The sequence below is a fragment of the Salvelinus fontinalis genome, chromosome 7 (genome assembly GCF_029448725.1).
Source record: "Salvelinus fontinalis isolate EN_2023a chromosome 7, ASM2944872v1, whole genome shotgun sequence".
NCBI lineage: Eukaryota > Metazoa > Chordata > Actinopteri > Salmoniformes > Salmonidae > Salvelinus > Salvelinus fontinalis.
This window is the reverse complement of record NC_074671.1, coordinates 30,001,918-30,028,957: the sequence shown is the minus strand read 5'-3', so window position 1 is coordinate 30,028,957 and position 27,040 is coordinate 30,001,918. Positions and strand designations below refer to the sequence as shown.

Here is a 27,040-nt window from a genome sequence, read left to right as displayed (position 1 = left end):
GTCAGATGGGCTCTTTAAATAACAATTTATTTGCCAAATAATATAATGCCTTTACAATATGTACATCGAACAGTCAGAATGTGCTATTAAGAAAATAGCTATACTTGTCAAAATAAAATGAAACATTCCCAGACTGCATAAAGTGGACGAGCATAATGATGCAAACACAGTCACACACACCCACTAAGATACTGAGGGATTCCCGACCCCTTTCTGCAAGTTAATATACACTTTGCAAATTCCCGTCGCCTATATAAAACAGAACTATAGTTCTTGAACACAATTCAATGTAAAATACACTTGCCCAACTCAACAGGTCCTTTTAAAATGTTCCGGCATTAAAATAAAATAAAGCTGTGCTTCTTTTACTTGATTATCCAAGTAAAATAATGTTTCAATTTCTCCAACACATTTCCCTTAGCTGAGGACTGGTTTTCCTACCATCAGTTATTTCCCATGCTCAATTAGCAGTAACACGATGAAAGTGATTAATACTTATCCTATTTCTGCAGTTCATGAATACATTAATTGTCCAGAGGATTGGAAGGTATTTACATGGATTTCAGTGCATGGCTTGTCTGTACAGTGCGTGTTCCTCATCATGGCAGATCATCCACTCAAGGAGCCTATTAAGCGATCTGTGTTCTCTCAGGTCCGGTATTAGAGCCTACCAATGGTCCTCTTCCGCTGGAATTCCCTTTTTCTAATGGAGCTCAGCTCCAATTTCTCCTCTCTCTCTCCAAGTGCCTCTACTCCTGGAGCTCCTCAATGGCATCCATCTGAGTTCTGGAACACACCTCGCTCATAGGAGCCGAGTCCTCTCCCTCCACCACCAGCTCGCTGGCCATCTCATTGTTTTTCTGTGGGAAAGGAGAGAAAGAGATGAAGAGCAATTTCTAGTTATTTTGTACTTCACTGTTAAGACTATACAGCAGGGCTCATCAACTAGATTCAGGCACGGGACAATATTTTCTTGAGCAGATGGTCAGGGGGCCGTAACATAACTACAAATTGACCGCAAGAAGCACAAACATATAACTACAACAATCATGCTTGCATTTGTAAAGGGTCACATATCTCACGTGTGGGAATACTTTGGAACAGATTTCCTAAATTAAAATAACTTGGAGCTTACTCTGTGTTTTTACAGTCGTATGTTCAACAATAAATTGCTCAACTTGGGGGGCCAAATGAAAATCACCCGAGGGCCGCCAGCTGGGGAACCCTGCTATACAGTTTCTTACTCTTCCTTTATGTAGGGGTTCTCACCTGTTTTCGATAGACATAGCAGGCAGCAATGGCCACCATGGTAGACTCCCCTATGAAACCAGCCAACAGGGACCCAACCCCCAGTGTGGCCCCGTGGACACTGAAAGACAAACCCCAGCTTTCATTAACACTGGAACAACTGACAGTAGAGCTCAGAATACAGGATATACCGTAGGCCTATGTGGTACAGACTTACCCTATTGGGATACATTTTGGGGGGCCGTATAGACTAAAATAAGCCCATTTCACCCTTCCTCCAAAGAAACTAAAGCAAAATGGCCATTTAGTGTGTGGCAAGTGAAAAATGTGCGAATTAGTTCTGGAAGAATGCAAGTCATCCTAGATGTCTTGTTGTGAAATAGCCTGGCGTCTAGCAAACACGGATGTTTTTTTCTGGGGTAAAGAAAGTATAGCAGCAGGTCTGATGTACTGGCTTCGGCTTGTCAGTCCGGATGAGAGGCGTTGCTAAGCGATGGAAGTCCTCTCTAATATGGTCAGTCTTTTATAGTGATTTATGCTCAGATACCATTTGCCCACAGTGAAATGACCATCTTGAAGTGACACCGCTTTGTCGCATGTGGTTCAGACAGAAATGGCAGTGACACATTCACTTGCATTTACAGATAAGGTAGGGTAAAAGGGCAGCTAGTATTGTCGATGAGTCAAATTCTTGTGCAACAAAAACACTCGCTTTGAGCATAGCACATAGATACATGTTTTATTAACTCGGTACCAGTCCAAAAGTTTGGACACACCTACTCATTCAAGGGTTTTTCTTTATGTTTATTTCTACATTGTAGAATAATAGTGAAGACAAACTATGAAAGAACACATAGTAACAAGTGTTAAACAAATCAAAATATGTTATTTGAGATTCTTCAAAATAGCCAGCCTTTGCCTTGACAGCTTTGCACACTCTTGGCATTCTCTCAACCAGCTTCATGAGGTAGTCACCTGAAATGCATTTCAATTAACAGGTGTGCCTTAAAAGTTAATTTGTGGAATTTCTTAACGTGTTTGAGCCAAAACAGTTGTTGTGACAAGGTATGGGTGGTATACTGAAGATAACCCTATTTGGTAAAAGACCAAGTCCATATTATGGCAAGAACAGCTCAAATAAGCAAAGAGAAACGACAGTCTATTACTGTAAGACATGAAGGTCAGTCAATACGGAAAATTAAGAACTTTGAAAGTTTCTTCAAGTGCACGAGCAAAAACTATCAAGCGCTATGATAAAACGGTCTCTCATGAGGACCGACACAGGAAAGGAAGACCCAGAGTTACCTCTGCTGCAGAGGATAAGTTCATTGGAGTTAACTGCACCTCAAATTGCAACCCAAATAAATGCTTCAGAGTTCAGGTAAGACATCTCAACATCAACTGTTCACAGGAGACAGAGTGAATCAGGCCGCCATGGTCGAATTGCTGCAAAGAAACCACTACTAAAGGACACCAATAAGAAGAATGGACATTAGACCGGTGGAAATCTGTCCTTTGGTTTGACGAGTCCAAATTTGAGATTTAGTTTTTAATATTTATTTAACTAGGCAAGTCAGACAAGAACAAATTCTTATTTACAATGACGGCCTACCAAGGTTTCAACCGCTGTGTCTTTGTGAGACGCAGAGTAGGTGAACGGATGATCTCTGCATGTGTGGCTCCCACCATGAAGCATGGAGGTGTGATTGTGTGGGGGTGCTTTGCTGGTGGCACATTTAACCAGCATGGCTACGAAAGCATTCTGCAGCAATACGCCATCCCATCTGGTTTGCGCTTAGTAGGACTATCATTTGTTTTTCAACAGAACAATGACCCTCCAAACACACCTCCAGTCTATGTGAGGGCTATTTGAACAAGGAGAGTGGAGTGCTGCATAAGATGACCTGGCCTCCACAATCACCTGACCTCAACCCAATTGAGATGGTTTGGGATGAGTTGGACTGCAGAGTGAAGGAAAAGCAGCCAACAAGTGCTCAGCATGTGGGAACTCCTTCAAGACTGTTGGAAAAGCATTCCTCATGAAACTGGATGAGAGAATGCCAAGAGTGTGCAAAGCTGTGATCAAGGCAAAGGGTTGCTACTTTGAGGAATCTCAAATATTTTGATTTAACACTTTTTTGGTTACTACATAATTCCATATGTGTTATTTCATAGTTTGTCTCCACTATTATTCTACAATCTAGAAAAGAGTAAAAAATAAGGAAACCCTGGAATGAGTAGGTGTCCAAACTTTTCACTGGTACTGTATATTATGCTACCTTATGTTTAATTCAAAACCATGCACAAAGAACCGGTCTAAAGATTTAATGAGGCTATTGGTTAAATATAAAACCGCAGAGAACCCATCAACTCATACCCTCACACTGAATTTGCAAAGTCTGCATTTGATGGTAGGTGATGTGGTGAACAGTAACAATTTACATATTCCTGATTACATTTCTATTCATGTTTGCTTATCATGAAACAGAGAGCAGCTCCTCAACTCCGTGTCAGATTGGAGTCCAATCAAAATTTCACACTAAGCAATAAACAAAGTTTGCTGAATTCAAATAGACCATCTTTAGATATTCAGTTTTAGAATTGGACATAAATCATATTGTAATGTGTCAAATCAAAGTTTATTGTTCGATTTGAGGATGTTGTCGTAGGTGCAGCGAAATGCTTGTTTCTAGCGCCAACAGTGCAGTACAACACAAAAATAAACATTACACACATAATCCATAAAATTTTTTATTAAGAAATATCAAAACAATCAATGTCAGACCAGAATATAAATTGTGTGTATATATTAGAGGTCAGCCGATTGTGATTTTTCAACGCCGATACCGATTATTGGAGGACCAAAAAAAGCCGATACCGATTAATTGGCCGATTTTAAAATAAAATGTATTTGTAATAATGACAATTACAACAATACTGAATGAACACTTATTTTAACTTAATATAATACATAAAATAAATAATGAACCATGTTCAATTTGGTTTAAATAATGCAAGAACAAAGTGTTGGAGAAGAAAGTAAAAGTGCAATATGTGCCATGTAAGAAAGCTAACGTTTAAGTTCCTTGCTCAGAACATATGAAAGCTGGTGGTTCCTTTTAACATGAGTCTTCAATATTCCCAGGTAAGACGTTTTAGGTTGTAGTTATTATAGGAATTATAGGACTCTTTTTCTCTATACCATTTGTATTTCATCAACCTTTGACTATTGGATGTTCTTATAGGCACTTTAGTATTGCCAGTGTAACAGTATAGCTTCCGTCCCTCTCCTCACTCCTACCTGGGCTCGAACCAGGAACACAGCCACCCTCGAAGCAGCGTTACCCATGCAGAGCAAGGGGAACAACCACTCCATCTCAGAGCGAGTGACGTTTGAAATGCTATTAGCACGCACCCCGCTAACTAGCTAGCCATCTCACATCGGTTACACCAGCCTAATCTCGGGAGTTGATAGGCTTGAAGTCATAAACAGCGCAATGCTTGAAGCAAAACGCACGAAAGTGCTGTTTGAATGAATGCTTACGAGCCTGTTGCTGCCTACCATCGCTCAGTCAGACTGCTCTATCAAATCACAGACTTAGTTATAACATAGCAAACATTATTTGCTGAGAAAATAATGGAAAACAAAAATGACCCTAAAAAGCTTTGGAAATAATTTAAGGAACTAGGCTGTAGTAGTACTACCAAAAACAAACTAAACAGTATTGGACTGAACATCAAAGGGGAGATGGTATATGAAAAGGCTGAGGTTGCCAATGAATTCAACTCTTTTTTTACTTCTGTTGCCAGCAAGCTGGTTAGCAAGCTGCCCACCAGTTCTGGTTTGTATGGAAGCAACCAAGTCAAGAAGTATTATGTAGAGTTAGGGGTTCAGCAAAACTCTTTTTCTTTTGCAAAGGTAGCAACAGCCAAAATAGTCAGTATGCTGGCAGAGCTTAAATGCTCCAAAGCCACAGGCCTGGATAATATTCCTGCAAGGTTTCTAATAGATTCTGCTGAGCAAATTGGCCCTTGTATTACGCATATTGTTAATCTCTCTCTTGAACAAGGCACCTTACCCAGGGACATGAAACAAGCTAAAGTTATACCTCTGTATAAGAAGGGGATAAAGTCTGACCCTGGGAATTATAGGCCTGTATCTATCATCTGTGTAACATCAAAGATCCTGGAGAGAATTGTACATGAGCAAATGTATGAATATGTTAACAAACAGGGTCTAATGTATGATTTTCAGTCGGGTTTTAGAAAAACATACTCCACTGATTCATGTCTACTTTACTTGACTGACTTCATCAGGAAGGAGATTGATGAGGGAAATCTGTGTGGAATGGTACTGCTTGACCTACAGAAGGCCTTTGATACAGTTAACCACTGTCTCCTAATCTCCAAACTTTAGTCACTGGGGTTAAGCTGTATCCCTCTAGGCTGGGTAAAGTCCTATTTATCAGGAAGGGAGCAAGTAGTAGAGGTAAATGGTTCACTGTCTCAGGCAAAACCAATGAGTTGTGGCGTTCCGCAGGGGAGCGTGCTTGGGCCTCTGCTGTTTTTATTGTATATTAATGATATGAAAGATGTTGTTCTTGCCGTATTTTTCTTTATGCGGATGACTCTACACTTCTGGTGTCTCACAAAAGCAAAACTATGTTGGAGAGCATACTTAGTACAGAGCTTACTAACATTAGCAAATGGCTTGGAGATAACTTATCTCTGCACTTAGGGAAAACTGAAGCAATTCTTTTTGGATCCAGGCCTAAATTGTGTAGGTTGTCTGAAATCAGAGTGGAGTTAGGGGGTGAGGTGCTGACTACTAAAACCTCTGTTAGCTACTTGGGATGTATCCTTGATGGATGCTTGGGAGGTGTGAGCATGGCCAATAAGGTGCTATGGAAGGTTAATGCCAGGATTACGTTTTTGGCTAGAAAGTCCAAGCTGCTTGATAAGGACTCCATGAAAGTGCTAGCTACTGCCATCTTTCAATGCCATTTTGACTATGCTAGTACTTCCTGGTTTGGGGGCTTATCTAAACTTATGAAGGGGAAGCTCCAGATAGCCCAGAATAAGTTGATCAGGGTAGTTTTGAAGGTGAGTCCACATACTCACATAGGCAGGAGCTGCTTTTCCCAGATTAGACTAGGTTTGGTTTACAGGAGTATTTATGGTCCTGCGCCCAGATATTTAAGTGATTACTTTCATTGTGTGCATCCCTAACACGATCACAGCACCAGATCAGGTGTTGCTGATGTGTGCTTATACAGGTTCAGGAGTAATGCTGGGAAAGGTACTTTCTTGTATACTGGAGCCTCAGAATGGAATGAGTTGCCTCTGCCTATTAAAACAATGTCCTCTCTGGACAGCTTTAAAAATAAAGTCAAAATATGTTTGATGTCCTCTGTGCCATATGAATAACCCTTATGATGTAACTGGAATGATGAGAGAGATGTTCTTCTTTTATGTTTTTGTTTTATTATTTCACTGCCGTACTGTGTTCGATCTTGTATAGCCTTCTTGTCTCAAGAGGACCACAATGGAAATAAGTCCCAGACTTTATTGTGTGTTATCCTCGATGATTTTATTCATGTGCATGTATGGCTTTTAAGTTTTATGTGTGCTTGTTTTTTTAAATGGTCGAATTAATAAACTAAACAACACACAGAAATACGAGCCTTAGGTCATTAATATGGTCGAATCCGGAAACTATCATCTCGAAAACAAGACGTTTATTCTTTCAGTGAAATATGGAACCGTTCCGTATTTTATCTAACGGGTGGCATCCATAAGTCTAAATATTCCTGTTACATGTTACAACCTTCAATGTTATGTCATAATTATGTAAAATTCTGGCAAATTAGGTGGCCCAAAAGAGAAGTGACACAATTTCCCCTAGTTAATATTGCCTGCTAACCTGGATTTCTTTTAGGTAAATATGCAGGTTTAAAAATATATACTTCTGTGTATTGATTTTAAGAAAGGCATTGATGTTTATGGTTAGGTACACATTGGAGCAACGATACGCACCGCATCGATTATATGCAACGCAGGACACGCTAGATAAACTAGTAATATCATCAACCATGTGTAGTTAACTAGTGATTATGATTGATTGTTTTTTATAAGATAAGTTTAATGCTAGCTAGCAACTTACCTTGGCTTACTGCATTCCCGTAACAGGCAGGCTTCCTCGTGGGGTGCAATGTAATCAGGTGGTTAGAGCATTGGTGGACTAGTTAACTGTAAGGTTGCAAGATTGATACCCCTCGAGCTGACAAGGTAAAAATCTGTCGTTCTGTCCCTGAATGAGGCAGTTAACCCACCGTTCCTAGGTCGTCATTGAAAATAAGAATGTGTTCTTAACTGACTTACTTGCCTAGTTAAATAAAGATTAAATAAACGTATTTAAAAAAAATCTGTGTCCAAAAATACCGATTTGAAATCGGCCCTAATTAATCGGCCATTCCGATTAATCGGTCGACCTCTAGTATATATACACACACACAGTGGGTAAAGCACTATGTAAACATTATTAAACTGACCAGTGTTCAATGACTATGTACAGGAGTCTCTAAGGTGCAGAGCACTGGGCGGAGGCCGGCTAGTGGTGACTGTTTGTTTAACAGTCTGATAGCCTGGAGATAGAAGCTGATTTCGTCACTCTCAGCATATCACACAATGTTATGCAAATTGGTTTCTGTAGTTGATGACGCTTTGGCATGCTGGGTCTGTCAGTTCTAGAGGCGTTTATGTGCGTCAGGTCGGTGCGCGCTGTTGATCCAAATAAACAACAATTTGATTATTTCATGGGAAATTATCGTCATGGGCTGTTTATGCTAGTTAACAAACTACGTGTGAGTTTTGGTGGCCATACAGGCTCGTTACAATATCAAATCTCTCATACCACATCAAAATTAGGCCACATCATAGCTTACATTATTATGAGACTGGTGAATCAGGAACTCATACATGTTAGCTAAAGGAAACAGACCGTGTGTACTAAATGGAACTCTATTCCCTTTACAGTGCACCCAGTCAAAAGTAGTGAATAGGGTGCCATTTCAGTGAGGTGTCCACCTACCCCATATAAGGCAGCACGACCAGGCTTGTGATGAGGACGATGATGCGGAGCACAGAGCTGGGGGCCAGCACAAAGGTCTTCTTCAGGGTCATGAGCCAGCCAGTCAGGTGGGCCCGGACTGTCACTACACACACGGGATAGAGTCAGTGGAAACGTCACATCAGACTGCTGTCTCAGCAGACCATGGCAGCATCCCAAATGGCCCCCTATTCCTTTTGTAGTGCCCTACTGGCACCCTATAACCTTTTATAGTGCACTACTTTTGACCAGATCTAATGAGGTTTGGTCCAAAGTAGTGCACTATATAGGGAATAAGGGTGCCATTTGGGCCACAGCCATGACTCCGGGCTCAGCATTGTGTTAACACACAGAAAACCCTCGTACTCAGATAGGAACAGGTCAGGACACTACATACTAGGAGGCTCATTTGGGTGACTAATCCTAAATGGTCAGACATTTCCAGCAGACATTTCCTGTAACACTTCCTGTTATATATAGCAAGTATGTGTGGGTCATGGGGGAATCAAACTCACAACTCTAGTGCTGCAAACAACAGATATTACGCACTTTGTGCACTCCTTACCTGGCAGAGGGAAGAAGGAGAAAATCCTTAGTGGAACCACACAGAGCTCAGCGAAAGCAAGGTCCACACCAATCACATTCACTAGAATCTTCTCAGAGATGTGAGGGGTCCAGAACACCACAAAGCAGAGCTGGCCGCACAAAAACCCACAGAGGTGTTATACACCACACGTAGCCGGGCAAACAAAAACAAAGTTATTTAACTCAGTTACATAACCTTGCCAAAACATTCCTCGTTGGAATTTACTAGATCATTAAGGCGCGTGAGTTTAGGTTCACCTTAGTCCCTTTTGAAGTTAACACAAGCCAGGCGTGTAACCCAAATATAATTCATTCTAATTGCAGTAACAATGTATAATACCGTACATAACACAATATTGCAACTCAAAATCACTGAGGTAAAAGACAACTTATAAACTACACAGAACAAAAATAAACGCATGTCCCATGTTTCATGAGCTGAAATAAAAAGAATACAAATGTTCCATACGCACAAAAACCTTATTTCTCAAATATGCTGTGCACAAATTTGATTACATCCCTGTTAGTGAGCATTTCTCCTTTGCCAAGATAATCCATCCACCTGACAGGTGTGGCATATCAAGAAGCTGATTAAACAGCATGATCATTACACAGGTGCACCTTATGCTGGGCACAATAAAATGCCACTTAAAAGTGCAGTTTTGTCACAACACAATGCCACAGATGTCTCAAGTTTTGAGGAAGCACGCAATTGGCATGCTGACTGCAGGAATGTCCACCAGAGCTGTTGCCAGAGAATTGAATGTTCATTTCTCTACCATAAGCTGCCTCCGTCGTTTTAGAGAATTCGGCAGTATGTCTAACCGGCCTCACAACCGCAGACCACGTGTAACCACGCCAGCCCAGGACCTTCACATCTGGCATCTTCATCTGCAGGATCATTTGAGACCAGCCACCCGGACAGCTGATGAAACTGTGGGTTTACACAACCAATAATTTCTGCGCAAACCGTCTCAGGGAAGCTCATCTGCGTGCTCGCCTTCCTCACCAGGCTCTTGACCTGACTGCAGTTTGGTGTCGTAACTGACTTCAGTGGGCAAATACTCACCTTCGATGGCCACTGGCATGCCCCGAGAAATGTGCTCTTCATAGATGAATCCCAGTTTCAACTGTACCCTGCAGATGGCAGACAGCGTGTATGGCGTCGTGGGCGAGGGGTTTTCTGATGTCAACATTGTGAACAGAGTGCCTCATGGTGGTGGTAGGGTTATGGTATGGGCAAGCATAAGCTACGGACAATGAACACAATTGCATTTTAAATCGATGGCAATTTGAATGCACAGAGATACCCAGATGAGATCCTGAGGCCCATTGTTGTGCCATTCATCTGACGCCATTACCTCATGTTTCATCATGATAATGCACAGCCCCATGTCGCAAGGATCTATACACAATTCCGGGAAGCTGAAATTGTCCCAGTTCTGAAATGGCCTGCATACTCACCAGACATGTCACCCATTGAGCATGTTTGGGATGCTCTGGATCAAGGTGTACAACATTGTGTTCCAGTGCCTGCCAATATCCAGCAACTTCGCACAGCCATTGAAGAGGAGTGGGACAACATTCCACAGGCGATAATCAACAGCCTGATCGACTGTATGTGAAGGAGATGTGTCGTGCTGCATGAGGCAAATGGTGGTTACACCAGATACTGACTGACTTTCTGATCCACGCCCCTACTTGTTTTTAAGTATCTGTGACCAACAGATGTGAAATCCATAGATCAGGGCCTAACGAATGTATTTCAATGGATTCATTTCCTTATATGAAATAACTCTGTAAAATATTTGAAATTGTTGCATGTTGCGTTTATATTTTTGTTCAGTGTATATGATGTGTTCCTCTGGTTCTGGTTAGAAATATTTGAATTGTCAAAGAAAATGTAGCAGTGCAGTCGTGCCGATGAATCTCGGATGTTTTGCTGAATGTCTATGTTTAGTCAGCATGACCTGTCTATTTGTATACAGTATTGTGACTGAGTCATCATTGAATCAGTGGTTTTCCTCCGTTTTTCACCAGACTTCCTCACTCTGTCTAAACCCCTAAAGCCATCTAAAGTCAATTTGTTATAAAGAAAATAATTTAAAACCCATTTGCTCTGTTTACAGTCTAAACTGGCAGTGAAACTTTTCCTTTGTGGTGTTTATTGTACACTTGTCCGTCTTCTCTCTGCACTGTTTTCTTTCCCACAGAGTCAGACGCAATCAGAGCAAGTCTTGGCATGTGGGCTGTCAGAGGCTGAGCCTTGGTTTCCATAAAGCCCGTAGGCCATGGCTATCTGGCCCAATGTGCAGTATGCTATATACAGGTAACTGCCAAAATAAAGGAAACACCATCATACAGTGCCTTCAGAAAGTATTAATACTGCTTGACTTATTCAATTTTGTTGTGTTAGAGCCTGAATTCAAAATGGATTAAATAGATTATTTTTTCCTCACCCATCTACACACAATATCCCAGAATGACAGTGTTAATTGACTTGCCTAGTTAAATAAAATGTCAAATGAAAAATATATATTTTTTATCATTTAAATAAGTATTCACACCCCTAAGTCAATACTTTGTAGAAACACCTTTAACTGCAATTACAGCTGTGAGTCTTTCTGGGTAAGTCTCTAAGAGCTTTCCACACATGGATTGTGAAACATTTCACAATTATTATTTTCAAAATTCTTCAAGCTCTGTCAAATTGGTTGTTGATGATGCAGGTCTTGCCATATATTTAAGTTGTTTTTTTTAAACTCTAATTCAGCCACTCAGGCATATTCACTGTCTTCTTGGTAAGCAACTCCAGTGTATAATTTGGCCTTGTGTTTTATGTTCTTGTCCTGCTGAAAGGTGAATTAATCTCCCAGTGTCTGGTGGAAAGCAGACTGAACCAGGTTTTCCACTAGGATTTTGCCTTTCTTTTTGATCCTGAAAAACTCCCCAGTCCTTAACATGATGCAGCCACCACTATGCTTGAAAATATAGAGTGGTACTCAGTAATGTGTTATTGGATTTGCCCCAAACAACACTTTATATTCAGGACAAAAAGTGAATTGCTTTCCCACATTTTTTGCAGTATTACTTTAGTGCCTTGTTATTCTGTACAAGCTTCCTTATTTTCACTCTGTCAATTAGGTTAGTATTGTGGAGTAACTACAATGTTGTTGAGCCATCCTCAGTTGTCTCCTATCACAACCATTAAACTCTGTTTTAAAGTCACCATTGGCCTCATGGTGAAATCCCTGAGCGGTTTCCTTCCTCTCCAGCAATTTAGTTAGGAAGGACACCTGTATCTTGGTAGTGACTGGGTGTGTTGACACACCATCCAATGTGTAATTAATAACAACTTCATCATGCTCAAAGGGATATTACATTTTTTGTTTTAACCCATGTACCAATAAACCTCCTCACTGTCACCTGCATTTTTTTTCAGCAAACGTAACATGTGTAAATATTTGTATGAACATAAGATTCAACAACAGACATAAACTGAACAAGTTCCACAGACATGTGACTAACAGGAATTGAATAATGTGTCCCTGAACAAAGGGGGGGTCAAAATCAAAAGTAACAGTCAGTATCTGGTGGCCACCAGCTGCATTAAGTACTGCAGTGCATCTCCTCATCATGGACTTCACCAGATTTGCCAGTTCTTGCTGTGAGATGTTACCCCACTCTTCCACCAAGGCACCTGCAAGTTCCCGGTCATTTCTGGGGGGGAATGGCCCTAGCCCTTACACTCTGATCCAACAGGTCCCAGACGTGCTCAATGGGATTGAGATCCGGGCTCTTCGCTGGCCATGGCAGAACACTGACATTCCTGTCTTACAGGAAATTACGCACAGAACAAGCAGTATGGCTGGTGGATTTGTCATGCTGGAGGGTCATGTCAGGATGAGCCCGCAGGAAGGGTACCACATGAGGGAGGAGGATGTCTTCCCTGTAACTCACAGCGTTGAGATTGCCTGCAATGACAACAAACTCGATGATGCTGTGACACACTGCCCCAGACCATGATGGACTCTCCACCTCCAAATTGATCCCGCTCCAGAGTACAGGCCTCTGTGTAACGCTCATTCCTTCAACGATAAACGCAAATCCGACCATCACCCCTGGTGAGACAAAACCGCGACTCGTCAGCAAACTTTTTGCCAGTCCTATCTGGTCCAGCGACGGTGGGTTTTTGCCCGTTGTTGCCGGTGATGTCTGGTGAGGACCTGCCTTACAACAGGCCTACAAGCCCTCAGTCCAGCCCCTCTCAGCCTATTGCGGACAGTCTGAGCACTGATGGAGGGATTGTGCGTTCCTGGTGTAACTCGGGCAGTTGTTGCCATCCTGTACCTGTCCCGCAGGTGTGATGTTTGGATGTACCAATCCTGTGCAGGTGTTGTTACACGTGGTCTGCCACTGCGAGGACGATCAGCTGTCCGTCCTGTCTCCCTGTAGCGCGTCTCACAGTACGGACATTGCAATTTATTTTTCTGGACACATCTGCAGTCCTCATGCCTCCTTACAGCATGCCTAAGGCACGTTCATGCAGATGAGCAGGGACCCTGGGCATCTTTCTTTTGGTGTTTTTCAGAGTCAGTAGAAAGGCCTTTGTCTGTAAGCTGTTAGTGTCTTAACGACCATTCCACAGGTGTAAGTTAATTAATTGTTTATGGTTCATTGAACAAGCATGGGGAACAGAGTTTAAACCCTTTACAATCAAGATCTGTGAAGTTATTTGGATTTTAACGAATTATCTTTGAAAGAGAGGGTCTTGAAAAAAGGAACTGAGGTTAGGTGCCCTTTGCGAGGCATTGGAAAACTTCCCAGGTGGTGAAATCTGTGTTTGAAATTCACTGCTCAACTGAGGGACCTTACAGATAATTGTATGTCTTGGATACAGAGATAAGATCGTCATTCAAAAATCACGTTAAGCACTATTATTGCACACAGAGTGAGTCTGTGACTTGTTAAGCACATTTTTACTCCTTAACTTATTTAGGCTCGCCATACCAGAGGCGTTGAATACTTCGAATAGCTTTGCCTAATAATTAATAGCCCTTACTTTAGTGAACTTGCGAGACATTGCAAGCCAAGAAATTGTGAGATACAGCTTTTGATTAGTGATACATGGTTCTGACTGTATGCCTGGTGGCTGACCTGCCTGGATGTGCCCCTCTCCCACATTGCTCTTTCTTTACTGTGAAAGATGCGAGAGATTGTTCTCGGAAGTAGCCTACGGCAACTAGTCTACTCAGTCTCCTCCGTTGCAAAACTACTGAATCTTAGGAGTCGAGGAGTTGATTCTTAGCATAATCAAAGCTTGACACCGGGAATAGACGGGCAAGGAGTCGAGGAATCGATTATTTTGGAGTAGACTCGCAGCCACTCTGTAGCATGGATTTCGTACTCCTCCACAACTGTGTAGCACCCACTTGGTTGATGCTGCTGCTACAGCGCAAAAAAAAGCCCACTAAACATCAGTCCAGACCAGTAGTCACCCTCACTACGAGCACTCTTCCATTTCCATAATGCAGTCAGGTCTCATTGATCAAAAAGCAGCCGGTGCTGCTGATGGATCTTTTAAATGCAAACGTTAACGTTAATCAAGTCAACCTGCAATCAGTCCTGCAACTATGTGGGTTAAAACAACCATATCTCAAATCAACAAGTCAATAGCTGATACATCTAAAATATGTACACAATTTACAGAGATCTCGGTTTAGGCTGCCTTACGGCACCATGGCAACCACAGAACCCTGGTTGCCAGGCTTGAGCCCACACCCACTTGTTTATAACAGTGGAATTCCACATCTGGTTGGCATGCTACTGCCACTCCTCTCTGTGGCTCCAAGGCCTTAGCTTTTCCTCCAACTTCCTGTTTTTCACATCCCAAGTCATTAGGGACACATTTTTTCCACCCCATCAAATCAGTCTCGGGTTTTTTTTCTGTTCCCATTTCTACCCTGTATTTACCACATATCCCGATACCGAAACCGTGAAAAAACAGATTTATGACAAGGCGGAACTATACCTTTCTCAACAGTGCTTTTACAAGACCAACTTGTTGTGCTCTGTTCTATTATCAATAGAGCTGGATGAAAAATAGAAGTCAGCTTTCATTACTTTGCTCTGAAATACACATGCATATGTAAACTGATATGTTATGTGAAACACATATGTTTATGGAAATGCCACAATTGTATTATGCCCTTTAAACCAGGAGAAGTGTTCGGGGAAACGACAGTACACCAACCTGGTGTGCCTCTCTCTCTCTCTCGCTCTGACACTCACACACTACAACCTGACTCCTGAAGTCAGATATAGAACAAAAAAAACACTGCTATATAAATACTGTACATTCTGTTCAAACATACAGGTATTGAAACCACTTATTCCGCATAGCTGGTTCTATACCTGCTCATTTGGTGGCTTAGCGCTTCAAGCTCCAGGGCTTATCCAGAGCCTAAGTATATATTTATCTATGGCATAGTGTTTATCCACCCAGTGTCATCTTCGCCTTACTTCTTCCTTTTCACACGAGGCGTCGTTTTCAGCAAGGACAAAAAAAAAACAAAAAAAATAGGCTACTGTCCAGAAGATTATTAAGTAGGATTACCCGTCTGACTAGATCATTATGTAAGAAGCATTGACAGGAACAAATGCCGAGAATGCCCACGTAGAACACTGAAAGGATGTTCCGCTCTGCTTGCGTGAGTCTCAAAACTGTTTTTTTCTGATCTGTGGCACAACTGACAAACAGAACACAAGAGCTAAGATCGTCTGGGTTTTGGCTCTGAATTCTACACTCTGGATTCTCTATTTCTCTCTCTATAGTTAGTATACTTCCCAATAGTATTCGATTGTGTGACAGTATTGGAATAAAAACAAAAAAAGAGCCATATATCCTTCTTACCGTGAGCGATAGCACCAAACAGCAGGCTGTAAACTTTTTGATATGAGTCTTTGTGACCGGTGTGCCGGATATGAGCTTATTGCTGGGATTGGTCTATTGAAGAAGAGAACATTATCATTAGTGGGAAATTAAATGCATGCCACCTGGACTCAGTACCCAAAGATATATAATATGTTATGATCTGCAACAAGAGGCTATTGTTAGACTGGCATTGGTTTACCTTGTCGAAAGCGGGATAGACAGCCCTCAGTTCAGTCAGCCAGCCATAGGGCATGTGACCCACAGGGTAGGTGGCAGTGAGCACAGCCACTGCCTGGCCAAGCAAAAAGAGTCATTAGGATTCACATGACATTTAATTTCCTTTTTGGACAGTTTACAGCAATGTAGCCAAGATGTTAAAACATGACTGACTAGCCAAAACCTGTCAGCAAAGACAATTAGCTTAGTTAGTAATCGCATTAGGATTTTCCCATGTTCCTACCAGGGCAAGTGCCTCGGGCTTGTCAGCATTGTGTGTAACCAATAAAAACAGGCAGTGACAGTCTTTGCAAAGGCAGGGCAGAGACGTTTAGGAATGTTTTCAGTCACTGTCCATGTGAGGTCATCCTCTGAGTTTCAGGTTGAATCACGTAAACACCACTGGCAGCCACTATGCTGTTGATTATTTCCAGTTCATTCTGGTAAACAGCTTATTGTTTTGCCTCTGGTTAGGTCTCTGAATGCACGAAAGGTCCAGACAGATTGTTCAAATTCATTTGGGCCTTTCAGCTGTGATATCATGAGAAGGGAATCAACCTAGCGAGTGGATAAATGCAAAGCCTGTACTACAGGTCGAACTGATGCTAAGAGTTCAGCTGTATGAAGTCACCTTAGTGTCACAGTACAAGCATGGTAATGAACACTGGCAGTCAATAGTCCCCACCCACCCACACAGTTGACATTAGAAATTCCTCCTCCCATGAGCCAGCAGCCTCTCTCTTCAGACAACAAAACATTAGATTAGAATCCAGACTACTTCTGGTAAAGGACATTGTGTTTGGCAGCTGCCGAATAACAGTGGGACTGAGCTAAATGGGTTATTATTGGGGAGTGGACTGAGTAGTCTACAAACTCACCTCAGTAGCTGCGCTGCTCCCCTTGAGGTCCCGGGACACAAAGAGGTTGACAATGGGCCTGCTGATCCGCTGGGTAGCCAGGATGAGGGCCAGAGGCCACCAGAAACTCAACATCTTCCTGATGGTAGCATCTCCCTGCAAAGTGAAGTTAACAGGAACGAGAGGGGGAAACAAGGGTATGTTCAATCTGGGTGCTTTGTAGTTGTAGCGCTAGCTCCTCATGTGAGGGCAGTAGTATTGATTACTAGATAAAATAGGGGCCATTGACCTGGTTCCTTTTGGGACATAAACTACTATTAAAGGTAGTCTGCAACTGCAACAAAGACAGTTTTAGAAGACCAAGATGAATTGATGCCCCAGTAAAGATACACTACGTGTTGAACTCCATCTGTGTCATTTAAAAAAGGTCCCAGTAGGGCGACTAAGGAAGCGGCGTACCCCCACGTCAAGTCCACTGGAGTCCGGGATCTTGTCGTGGATGTTGTAGTAGTAGCCTAGGCCCACGATGGTGAAGCGCACCAGGGCTCCCATGTACAGGGAGAGGATGGGGATGAGCAGGGGCTCCACACACGGCAGGTTACTGTGCAGCAGGATGGACACAAACACAATCTACCACAGAGAGGAGGGAGACCACAGTCAGATCTCTACACACTCACTGACACTCCCAACACACACGACTCACTGCATTTTCTCACACACATAACATGCACACACATTTATACTGACTCTATACACACGCATTTAGATACAATCATCATATACGCTGATGCTACTCTGTTTAGCATATATCCTGATGCCTAGTCACCTTACCACTATCTACTTTACCACTATCTACCTTACCATATCTACTTCTAGCACTCCAGTATCCCTCCACATTGTAAATATGGTAATGGAACTGACCCTGTATATACAGTTGCAGTCGGAAGTTTACATACACTTAGGTTGGAGTCATTAAAACTCGTTTTTCAACCACTCCACAAATTTCTTGTTAACAAACTATAGTTTTGGCAAGTCGGTTAGGACATCTACTTTGTGCATGACATAAGACATTTTTCCAACAATTGTTTACAGATAGATTATTTCACTTAATCACAATTCCAGTGGGTCAGAAGTTTACACACACTAAGTTGATGGTACATTTAAACAGCTTGGAAAATTCCAGAAAATGATATGGCCTTAAAAGCTTCTGATAGGCTAATTGACATCATTTGAGTCAACTGGGGGTGTACCTGTGGATTTATTTCAAGGCCTACCTTCAAACTCAGTGCCTCTTTGCTTAACATTATGGGAAAATCAAAAGAAATCAACCAAGACCTTAGAAAAAAATTGTGGACCTCCACAAGTCTGGTTCATCCTTGGGAGCAATTTCCAAACGCCTGAAGGTACCACATTCATCTGTACAAACAATAGCACGCAAGTATAAACACCATAGGACCACGCAGCCATCATACTGCTCGGGAAGGAGATGTGTTCCGTCTCCTACAAATGAACTTACTTTGGTGCGTAAAGTGCCAATTAAATCCAGAACAACACCAAAGGACCTTGTGAAGATGCTGGAGGAAACAGGTACAAAAGTATCTATATCCACAGTAAAACGAGTCCTATATTGACATAACCTGAATGGCCGCTCAGCAAGGAAGAAGCCACTGCTCCAAAACCGCCATAAAAAGCCAGACTACGGTTTGCAACTGCACATGGGGACAAAGATCATACTTTTTGGAAAAATGTCCTCTGGTCTGATGAAACAAAAATAGAACTGTTTGGCCATAATGACCATCGTTATGTTTGGAGGAAAAATGGGGGTGCTTGCAAGCCGAAGAACGCCATCCCAACCGTGAAGCACGGGTGTGGCAGCATCATGTTGTGGGTGTGCTTTGCTGCAGGAGGGTCTGGTGCACTTAAAAAAAATAGATGGCATCATGAGGAGAGAAAATGATGTGGATATATATAAGCAACATCTCAAGACATCAGCCAGGAAGTTAAAGCTTGGTCGCAAATGGGTCATCCAAATGGACAATGACCCCAAGCATACTTCCAAAGTTGTGGCAAAATGGCTTAAGGATAGCAAAGTCAAGGTATTGGAGTGGCCATCACAAAGCCCTGACCTCAATCCTATAGAAAATGTGTGGGCAGAACTGAAAAGCGTGTGCGAGCAAGGAGGCCAAGAAACCTGACTCAGTTACACCAGCTCTGTCAGGAGGAATGGGCTAAAATTCACCCAACCTATTGTGGGAAGCTTGTAGAAGGCTACCCGAAACATTTGACCGAAGTTAAACAATTTAAAGGCCATGCTACCATATACTAATTGAGTGTATGTAAACGTCTGACCCACTGGGAATGTGATGAAATAAATAAAAGCTGAAATAAATCACTCTATTATTCTGACATTTCACAGTCATAAAATAAAGTGGTGATCCTAACTGACCTAAAACAGGAATTTTTACTAGGATTAAGTGTCAGGAATTGTGAAAAACTGAGTTTAAATGTATTTGGCTAAGGTTGTATGTAAACTTCCGACTTCAACTGTAGCTTACTTACTTCTTGTGTTCTTCTTATTTCGTATTTTATTTCTCAAGTATTTTTGTTCTACCTTATGTTATTTGTAGTACTACATTGATATTGATTACAGCATTGTTGGGTTTAGAGCTTGCAAGAAAGGCATTTCACGTGACATTAAAACTTAGACACTCCCTTAAGACCACATCACTGTCACAACCTATCAGAGCAAGGCATACTGCCAAGTCCACTTTTGAGGTCAATTGCATTAGTCTTGGCAACAAGGACCAATCTTCACTGTAATGGAGATTAGTGAAAAACAAGGAAGCAATCTGCTGAGTACCTGAGCGATAACATCAGAGATGGAGGCAGAGCCTACGATGACGCTGTATTTGTGCTTAAGGAGAATTCCAGCATGGATCCAAGCCTACAAAACAAACAAAGAGACAATTGATGCTTCTCCACCCAAGAATTTCAGAACACCAAGTACCCATTGTTCTTGTCTGGCTTGTTTAATAAAAGCAAGCCAAAGGCCCACATTGAAATCTGATTTCGACCAAGCAAAGAGAAGATATGCAGTCGTTGAAATACAGGGACAGGCGTCTGTCCATTTTAAGACCCAGCATGATGAGCAGAGGATTACAAATCATTTTTCTAGGTCAGGTGTTTTGAAGCTTCCCTCTGCCATGATTATGGCTCTCTAACTGGCCATACTTTGGGTCATGGAAGAGCTGGTATGCGTCCCAAATGGCACCCTATTCTCTATATAGTGCACTACTTTTGACCAAAGCCCTATGGGCCCTATAGGGAGTAGCGTGCCATTTGGGACGCAGCCTTGAATCAAGCCGTATACTCTACTCAGCGCTCACCATGGCGTCCAGCAGAGGGAAAGCTGCCAGGTAGAGGAAAGCCCTCCTGGTCTTGTTGCCCACGGAGTCGTCCACATGGTGGAGCTTATTGATGATGTAGTAGCCTAAGTCTGTATGGGCTGTAGACGGGGAAGACAGTCAGGATACTATAAGAACTGAGGAGATGACACAACTAAATCGATTAGAAAAGTTGAACATGATATAAGGAAAACAGTAGTAGGTTTGCCCCAAAAAATAAAAGCTCACCCAAAAGCAGTTTACAACTGACACATATCATTGGATTGTAAATAATAACTTGGACTTAATAAGAAATATGGGTAGTTACTATTAAAATGTAATAACTTGGGATAAAACCACCGTTAAAGCCTCACCTATGAGAACATGAAGGATGAATGCTATTGTGCCTGCTACCGCCATGCAAAGCACAGCCTTGGCCCTGTCCCTCTTGCTGTTGACAAACACCAGGCCCACGTTCTTGAAGTCACTCATGGGCCCAGTGAAGAACTTCATTAGCGAATAAGCCAGCCCGTAGCTGGCTAGCATCTCAACTGCATCCTCTTTAAAGCCTGCTAAACCCCGGTTAAGAGCCTGCCAAGGACCAGAAGAGAACTTGTTAGCCCCACTAGGCTCATCATCATACCATCATCATTTATACCAGTGCCGCGCTAAGCTGGTCCCAAATCGGTTTGTGCTATCATGTCAAATCCTTGTCACTCATTGTCATACCAAACATGTTAGCTGACATGATAGCACAAAGAAATTTGGGATCAGGCTAGTACTGCGATTTACTAGTAAACAAATGGCAGGTTTACACTGTATATAGTGAAAAGATAGCAGTGACATACTTTGTAAAGGTCATTTCCATGTAAAAAAAATAAAAAATAAAAAAAAGGACCCATGAGCACTGACGTGAAGCTCATTAGGAACACATCAAATTGGGTGTCAAATGAAAGCTAAGAGTTTAGATGCATTTTTCAATCATTTTCCATCTAAAAATAAAAATTTGGCCTAAGTAATGGCTTTGATTTCTGGTGAAACGGATGGAAAAGGGAATTTAGAAAACCATGTAACAGAAGGTATTAGAAATACATGACAACATAATCATGTTGAAGTAAAGACCCCTGCCAACTAATATCGACACTTATTTGGTTTTGGAGAAAGGATTTGCTTTCTATAAGTTTAAGAAACATTGCCTTGTAATTCCGTTACCAAAAATTTACATATCGGGATTTTGGTAATTAGGAACTGCATCTACTTCCCCAGAGTCAAATGAACTTGTGGATACCATTTTTATGTCTCTATGCTGAGTATGAAGGAAGTTTGGGGTAGTTTCGCCAGCCAATGCTAACTAACAAATCGGTAACAGAACTACTGAAAAATCTTTAACGGAATTACTGCAACTGAATTGGCTACAATGGGAAATTATAGTAGTCACAAACCACAGTTGGGTTACCTACTACTGTCCTCCCTTCCACTGGCATATTGTTATGTTAAGCTTCTAACTGTTTTGTTGTTGTTTCATTTGATTTCAATAACTTTTTGACTGCACCTCTTTTGATTTGAATGAAACTATTCTTGCTGGTCGGTAGAAGTGGTCAGAAAGTGACTTTTTGGACCGGAATCCCAAAACATAGAGGTGCTCAAAGTTCACCCATTTTGCATCTCCCACTATACCATGAGACATCCATGTCTTAATCACTGGAAAAGATTCACGGTTGATTTTTACATAATTTAAAAGCTTACAAACAAGGTTGTCACATTGCTTAATAATTTCTTGAAAAAAAATGTTAGAAAAAAAGTAATTTTAACCTTTAACGTCAATTATCTAAAAACATAATCTGAGGTGTTTGTGTTGTGCCCGCCATCAGTTGACACAGCATACTCGAATACAGGGTGGGTGTCATTTCAATCATAGAAATATAATTAATAGAATGGACATATCCCTTCAGACGACTGCAATTTCGCTTGTACACCATTGAAATTGAAATGTTAACTTGCAATAAGTACCACAAATATGGCCGCCGGTCCACCCACCGTCGAATGTCAACTTAAATGGGAATGTCTATTCTGTCATCTATATTTCTTCTGATTTCAATAGGTTTCCTATGGAAGATTGACAGTTATTTAAAACAACTGATATTCCCATTCAAGTCAACATTCTCTGATGCGTGGATCTCTTTGTGGTACCATTTTTAAAGTTTAAATGTCCATGTCATTCCCCTTTTAGTACATTTATCCTCCCTATATTCAAGAGCACGCTGTGTCTCAGCCGATGGCGGGCATTACACAAACACCTTAGATGATGTAAAAAAGGGTCTAAGCTAGGGCTGGGCGATATGGCCAAAATATCATATGGCGCAGTTGTGAAACAGACGTCTATGATTGGTTCAGATTTGGTCTGGTCTGGACCAACCAAATTTGGTCTTGTTTGCAGTCGGAGCTCATTTGAATAATAGCCAGAGTGTAGAATAATACTTATATGCAAAGGACTCATATATGCAAAGGATGCAATTGCAAATTTCTACCTTTGTGTACCTAAACAGGATACATCACCATGAAAAAGAAAGAAATGCATAAATATGGATATGAATGTCAATGTAGTGCAGATCAGGGACCCATGATGTAATTCTACTTCGCTTACTGTACTTCAAACACCAAAACAGATTTTTTTCAAACTCAAGGTGTCATGTCATAGCTGACACACCCTTCTTTCTACACATATTTGAATATTAATTCGGAGCAGATATTTAACAGAGCTTTTGGAAAACGTGGTCGTGTTTTTGTGAACATTTGTGTAAATTGTTCAAAGTAGTCCTTGTGCATAGAGTTGTATGATTTGTTAAACTTTGAAATCAATGGGTTTTATTTGGCATACATTTTAAAGTGAAAAATCCGAGTCTCAGCCGCGGAAACACGATTTTTCTGTGCTTTATAAATATTACCACAATATGAGGTTTGGAATAATACTGTGAAATGTTGAAAATTATGATAATCTTAGTCTAAGATCTGTTTGAAAAGGCCGCCTGAAATGTTACCGTGTTTTGATGAGATGGAGTTTTGGCCTTCCATGGTGACATCACCATGCGGTAAATTGGTTAATAGGCCAATGAGAAAGAGAGTTCCAAACTTCTCTGCCAATAACAGTTCATTTTCAGTTTTCCCTTTTCCACTCACACCACTTCCAGACAGTCCTCGCAAAATTCTTACTTGAGAAATTGCTCTTAGCTAAGTTTTGTTTTGTGGAACATTTTAATTGAAAAAAATCACAGTAAAGTACTTAATTGTTACTCAGAAATTATTTAATATTGAGATAAAATGACTGCATTGGACCTTTAACATAATGGATGTTTGGAAATATGATCGGCTAGGGCAGCCAGGATGCAAAAACACTGTTCTCCGTTACACGCTGTCGTGATCCTGAACCACTGAACTAGTCATTCAACTAAATAAGACTTCCATTTAGCTTTGCCTCCAGAGAGCATCCACAGCTGCCTCTTTCCATAGAAGGGAGCCGGGTGCTATTTATATCTGCTCACGTGGCCATTACATAAGCATAATCCTAACCTCTTCCGAGACACACTGTGCCGCTTGGACTCCCACTGTCCACAAGGCAAGAATACCAGCTAGAATGCTAGGCCTGTCATCTGTCATATGACTGGGCCTGAATGGGAGCTGTGGGTCACTGGTGTGGGGCTATGACAGGGGAAGGACCTTCATAACATCTCCACTGAACTGTGCTTTAGTTCTGCATGCATTATGGCATTTTCACGAGCCACAAAGATGCACAAGTATCAGTACATCTACTAATGATTAAATCAGTGACAGCGTTTATTAAACTAAAATCTACTCTTATTTCCCAGTTATATCTAGCGGACCTCACTTTGATTACTGCCCTAGATCCCTATGACAATTCAAGGGCTTTTTAGTTTACATTCACTGCTCTAGATATCACTGATGCATATATAGCCCAATCCCTCCTAACCACCAATGAAGGCAAGGCTACATCGTATAAACCAGTGGTGGTTGGTTACGTTTAAGATGAGGGAGGAGTATTTATTTATTTTTTCTTTCATGAGCATGGCCTTATTTCTATTACAGCATATTGGATGACTGTCATTCATAAAATCTAGGGTGTAATCATTAGTCCAAAAGTTACAAACAAGTTTCTATTGGACAAATTCAGATGTTTATCCCCGTTTTGTTTTCTTCCGTTTAAGCAAAGTTTTTCAACAGAATCGGCGGAATGAATACACCCCTGATCACACTTAACCACAGTTCACTTTCATAGCAGTCACATACAAACAGCTTGTTATTTATATTTATATATATACTGTAATTCCTTCTCGCAACTATCTACGAGCACTCCGCTCACCTTTTTCCTTAGCTTGTGGACTTCAGTGCACAACACATCAGCTGTCTGACCAGGTGAAAAAAACATTCCAAGCCAAACCTTCATTTCATGACTGCTAACTGCTACACACAGCCTACATCCGTCACATTATAGTCAATCACCATAGCTACTATAACTAACATGTTAGTAAACCTGCTACAATCATGCAGTACAGTGTAGTCAGCAGCAAGCAGTTTAGCAAATACACCGCAGGCCTTAGTGGCAATAAATTTATAAAAACCAAAAGCTTACCTTGACTTGGAAGAGTTCCAGTGTTGGATAGCCATATCCAGCTAACTAATATAGACTCCCTCTCCGTTTGAGCTGGGTGTTTGAGTAGGCTAAACTAGCTAGCCGCATTTGATGCTAGCTAAGACAGTGAATGTGAAAAAATATATACTACGAAATATGGCTAGCTCTCGCGTCTCCTTAATTTCGGAAGAAATCAATTTGTTCAAAATTTGTTCAACCATTTTCTTTCTCTGAGTCAACTACTCAACACATTTTATGCACTGCAGTGCTAGCTAGCTGTAACTTGTGCTTTCAGTACTAGATTCATTCTCTGATCCTTTGATTGGGTGGGCAACATGTCAGTTCATGCTGCAAGAACTCTGATAGGTTGGAGGACGTCCTCCGGAAGTTGTCATTACTGTGTTAGTCTATGGAAGGGGTGAGAACCATGAGCTTCGTAGGTTTTGTATTGAAGTCAATGTACCCAGAGGAAGACAGAAGCTAGCTGTCCTCCAGCTACACCATGGTGCTACCCTAGAGTGCTGCTCAGGCTACTGTAGACCTTCATTGCATACAGTGTGTTTTAATCCATTATTTGGTGACATGTGAATATATTTACCATAGTTTTATCTAAAAATGTTTTTATTTATGAAATTCACTGAGGATGATGATCCTCCCCTTCCTCTGAGCCTCCACTGGTATAAACACAGAAGAGCAGCCATTGTCTAAATATGGGTTACATCAGCTGCTAGCTAGATAATTTGTCTGTAGCAGAATTTGTTTACGGTTTACCAACATCAAAATATCTAGTCGCACTCATTTGCACAAACATACATTTATACACGCGTCTGTTTTGGAATCTCTAGCCTTAGAATGGTCAAATGATGTAACTGTTGGCCACTACTACTAGTATTGGTGGTGGTCTTGTGGATAGATAAAAACATTATGTACCATGTTGAAAGCTTAGCTCAAGTCAACATAGTAGTCAAATCAAGCAAGCAAGGTTTAGTTAGCGCGACAGTATTTTGACCGTGCCAGGTAGCTACTTAGCTGCTTGACGTTCCATGCCTTGCCTCACCCCCAATGTTGGCTACTGACACATATCCTACGCAAACTAGGTTGTATCATGTCAATTTGATGTCGCAAACCTACCTGTTCGCCGAGGTCGATGGCTACATTGGTAATAGCCAAAGGCACCAGAAAGCGGATGAGAGGCCAATAAGGAATGAGAGATGGAAATTCCACCATAGTGTAGCCGGGGTGACAGAACGAGGGGCATCTGCCTCTGTCTTGACTATTTAAAAAAAAAAATGTTGGTAGAATAGATTGTAGGCACTTCACTTCTCGTGAAATAAATGTCAATTCAATTGACGATACTGTACGTTACAAGTCAGAACGCTCCCCGCATCGCAGTTTCCAAGAAATATGCTTCGGTGTGCAGAGGAGAAGGTCATCAGCAATTGCAGATGGGCGCTTCTCCATTGCTCGACATCGGTGAAGGAGAAAATGACAGCTAGCTGCATGAAAATTAGACAGAAAATCCAGCGATAAGGTCTCGACTTGAATCATAACAATAATCGGGCATTCCAGAGACAGCTCTTGTAGTATAATATTCTGAGCGTTCGACAGCCTGCCATCCCGCCTTGACTGGCGTCAAACCACGTGTGTGTCGTGAACAACATTAGCGTGAGCAACAATAGTGAAATCGACCGTTCGCCTTCAAAGTAAAGGTCCCTCCCATTGAAACTGATGCAAACGGATAAAAATAGTGGAACATGTCACAATTGGACTAGATAATGCTACACAAGGTTGGAATGTTGTTATATAAATTCAACAAAAGACAATAATGACTTGATTTGACACACAAAAAAAATGTGTTGAAATCGCACTGTGGATGTGTTAGACTTTAGAATTGCATTGGGGACAGCCTTACCTCTGGATCTTGGGTCCATGAAATGGAGTATCAGCCTGCTCAGTGACACCCACAGATTACAATTCTAAAGTGTACACAAATATTAACATCTTAGATCTTATTAGGAAACCCAAGGCATCTATTATTGAGGCATTGTTAGTTTTACACTTAAG

At 41.4% G+C, this 27,040-nt stretch overlaps 1 protein-coding gene across 2 annotated transcripts; it reads right to left on the bottom strand.

Moving 5' to 3' along the window:
* Positions 1–8: 8 nt before the first annotated feature.
* LOC129859369 (progressive ankylosis protein homolog) lies at positions 9–26,642 on the bottom strand. 2 transcript variants are annotated; one of them, XM_055929082.1, is made up of 12 exons: positions 26,108–26,642; positions 20,706–20,922; positions 20,335–20,453; positions 19,809–19,892; positions 17,408–17,578; positions 16,970–17,104; positions 16,075–16,167; positions 15,855–15,947; positions 8,922–9,051; positions 8,339–8,462; positions 1,270–1,369; positions 9–860 (listed from the first exon to the last, which is right to left on the bottom strand). In XM_055929082.1, the coding sequence occupies exons 1-12, from the start codon at positions 26,201–26,203 to the stop codon at positions 750–752; spliced, it is 1,473 nt and encodes a 490-aa protein (XP_055785057.1). In that variant the 5' UTR covers positions 26,204–26,642; the 3' UTR covers positions 9–749. The 2 variants fall into 2 exon arrangements, with proteins under 2 accessions (XP_055785057.1, XP_055785058.1); XM_055929083.1 differs by lacking the exon at positions 9–860 and having other exon boundaries at positions 1,270–8,028.
* Between the last annotated feature and the right edge of the window lie 398 nt (positions 26,643–27,040).